Genomic DNA, 3480 nt, shown 5'->3' on the forward strand with positions numbered 1-3480 from the left:
ACTAGGGAAAAATCATTTCACTACATTGCATCACATGTATATGTAGGTGACAAATAAAGAACCTTGAACCGTATGTGTTTATCATCAACAAATCCAATTGGTTTCAATCTCATACACTGTAACCAACTGAGTACTGCTTGATCCACAGCTAGCCATATTTTAACCATGTTTATACTTTTTAACTGAATAAATGTAATTTTCACAATGAACATGTTTGTACTGGTTCTCAGCAATTTGAATTCATGCATTTCAAAAATGATGCCATGATTTGACTGACAAATATGCATCACATTAAGTTTATTAGTTTGTTCAAAATGTGTAAGCCAAATGGGGAGAAATTTTATATGCAATTCAAATATATGAATCTTACATTTAGGCCTAAATATTTTTTTTGAGTGCACAGCAGTTTCATAAAGGATACTTAAGCACTTAAATAAAAATCAAAATGACAGGATACATAATAACAGAGCTTCAGTTCAATCACTGGAGAAAAAATGCATTTTTAATCTGACATGAGTAAATAAATCCAAAAGAGCCTTGTTTTCTGTGCATATACATAATAGACCTTGTTAAGCATCACTGATGGAGGTAAATTATTTCTTTTCACAGATAAACTTCCACTTAGAATTGCAAGAACTATCAAACCAATTGTTTAAATAGTTGAAATTGTTGTTCACAAGTGCACAGTTTTCTCCAGTGAGATCCTCTTTTTTCCAGTTATCAGGTTCACTTATCTCAGAATCTCTCCCATGCCAAAACCTTCAAAAGCAGAAACAGGCGATCAGATATAAAATAATATTCTTCCTTACAGTAATATTTTGTAGAAAACCAAACTGTAGCTTTTGTAAAATATGCCATTGTTGCAAATATTTTAATGTTTGAGTACCATGACGAATGACAATAATACATTTGATTTAAAAAAAATAATATTTTAAATATATTGCTAAACAAATAATTGCAGTATTTCTCACAGTACTCCAGTTTCATTGAGAGTTTGGTTATTCACCCAAACCCAAAGTCCCTCAGTGTCCAGATCATTGAGACCAATCCAGTACGTATCTTTAATTTTAGAGGCCAGAAACAGCTAAAAGAGAAAAGGTACATTTCAAAATCTTCAAAAGCTAAAAACACAGAATTTGTAATAATACACTTTTTTATGCTTGTGCATTTTGTTAAAAAAAACCAACAACAACAACAGTGCAATTCTGTTTCTGAATATTGTGTTTTAACAGATTAAAAATATAAAGTTCTTTGAGTGCACAACCAACAGTGATTACTTAAAAATGTCTCACCTGTTCTGTTCGGCTGGTTATGGTGACCAGATCAGCTCCTTTTGAAACACAGAAAGCACGGCTGCTTGACCAGTCCATTTTATTAGAGCTGAAGAAGTACAACTTTCCATGAAAAGATGTCAAGCTCATATCACAGTTCAAAGATTGAGCTGTAAATGCTGAAATAAAAGCATATGAAAATGTATCCATTCTTCAGACCATGACATACTTGAAATAAAAAAAATAGTGCAGAAATTTTCAAACTCTGTCTGAAAGGGTCTAGAATCAGCTCACCTTCATAAAAAGACAGTCGTTCTCCAACTATGCTGAAGTTGGCTGCAAGCTCTCTCACCATGACTGGTACAGACAGTTATGAAGAAAGATAAGTAAAATAAGTGGTTGGAGAAATGTATTCCAAAGACTGACTTGTATTTACTAAACAAAACAAATAGGCTAAATCAAAGCTGACTGAGAAGTGGTACTCTTTGTCCAAGTAGGACTGAAACTAACATAACTCACTATCATTAATGTGGAGATCTTCTGTAACTCTGGTGTAATTGGCTCGAAGTTCCTCAGTCTCTCTCACCATGACTGGTAAAGAGGCAGTTATGAAGAAAACAAGAAAAAAGCAGACAAAGTCAGTCCTGTAGTCCTTTCTCTTTATGCACTGTTAATGAAACTTTGCTGTATTGAATGGGTTAAAAAGTACTGGTGACATTAGTTTCCTGGGCAGACAGCTTCACTGAAACACTGACATCTGTTTAAAGACAAAATATAAGCAGTGATGTCACTGATACATCTATATGTGTTATGTCCACTATACTGTATTTATTAGTTATACTCACACAGTATACTCAGAGCACAGAGACCTCCAAGAGCAAAAAACAGAGAGACGGCAAAAACAGTCAGAAGAACTTCTGTCCATTTAGGTGGACAAAATCTTTCCTGCTCTTCAGTGGAGTTTCCTGTGGTAGAAATTTAATGAGAAAATTATTTCTGAACCCTTGAACCAGTACAGAATTTCTGTCTGGAACTATGCCCGAATTTACATTTGGTTAATTTCTGTATAATATATTTTTTAACAAAATAAAATTTCAACACCTGTGACAGCTTGGCCCAACCAGACAGTTTATTAATTGTACTCTTGTACTGAGAACACAGTTTAAAGTTTGTTAAAATCTGCCTTCATCATTGTCGATTCTTGTCTGAATGTATGCCAGTGTAATTTTAATGCAATCATTGTTACCCAAAAGATGCAAGAAAAGTACTGAAATTTTAGTTGAAAGGATCAAATTCACAAGTATCATTCTAGTTTAAGATTAGGTACTTTTATAATTTAATAGATTAGGTAATCTCTTAAGATTGACTTGGATAATAATCTTGTAAAAACTAGCACCGGTTTCCCTAAAGTTCTATGGTGACACACATACGAATAAAATATCACTTTCCTTTGAAAGGCTTCACAGCATCATGAAAACATGAACACTTATAGTCTGCCCACAGGAAATCAAATGGCAACTTCACACCCGTTCATACATCACTGTTGCTTTAGGCAAATATCTAAATATGCTTTTGACAGATCTATATATTTACAACAGATTCACAGATTTACATCTTATTTCACATTCAGCATTACATGTGAACTTTCTGCTTTCTTAACACATGACATTGGTGTTGGCAGCAACATGCTTGACTTTCTGAGATTTGTATTTATTTATTTACATGACAGTGTTGAGGGTTCAGGAATGCATAAATGGATAAAATGCTGTGAGCTGTACCACTGACGGCCTTCTCATTACTCCACTTCATCTCTCTGACCACTTCTTTCTCCAGTTCTCTGTCTGTTTACCTTCATGTTCACCACTGACTCGTTGTCTGGTCTCCTTTTGCTGTAACCTCTGCTATCTCTCCGCTATACATTTCTCCTTTGTGGTCTCTAACTCCCTCCCACAACTAACCACTTTTCTTCTCTTGATGTCAGTGTAGCTGCTGACAATCTCTGCCTTGACAATATCTGTCCTCTCACCCCCAGGCCAGCATGTGCAACACCCTCCAGCCCCTGGCTTACAGATGCTCTCCACAATCATCAAACCAAGTTCGGTTCTGCTTGAGAGGGAAGGGATCAAGACTAAAAATCCTAAGAAATATCTAAGTAGTGTGCGATATAGCATACTAGCCAGGACAACTTCTTTATGTTTACAGACGTGAC

The 3480-nt window shown here is 35.1% G+C and overlaps 1 protein-coding gene across 1 annotated transcript; it reads right to left on the reverse strand.

Moving 5' to 3' along the window:
- Positions 1 to 204: 204 nt before the first annotated feature.
- On the reverse strand, positions 205 to 3374 carry LOC107683333 (C-type lectin domain family 4 member C-like; the record flags this gene model as incomplete). The annotated part of the gene is made up of 8 exons (XM_016479388.1): positions 205 to 759; positions 972 to 1084; positions 1293 to 1450; positions 1566 to 1628; positions 1791 to 1862; positions 1981 to 2028; positions 2117 to 2246; positions 3230 to 3374. Coding segments are annotated over 8 exons (895 nt in total), but the record flags the coding sequence as incomplete, so codon positions are not given.
- Between the last annotated feature and the right edge of the window lie 106 nt (positions 3375 to 3480).

The sequence above is a fragment of the Sinocyclocheilus anshuiensis genome, unplaced genomic scaffold, assembly GCF_001515605.1.
Source record: "Sinocyclocheilus anshuiensis isolate Anshui unplaced genomic scaffold, SAMN03320099.WGS_v1.1 C33186523, whole genome shotgun sequence".
NCBI classification, from domain to species: domain Eukaryota; kingdom Metazoa; phylum Chordata; class Actinopteri; order Cypriniformes; family Cyprinidae; genus Sinocyclocheilus; species Sinocyclocheilus anshuiensis.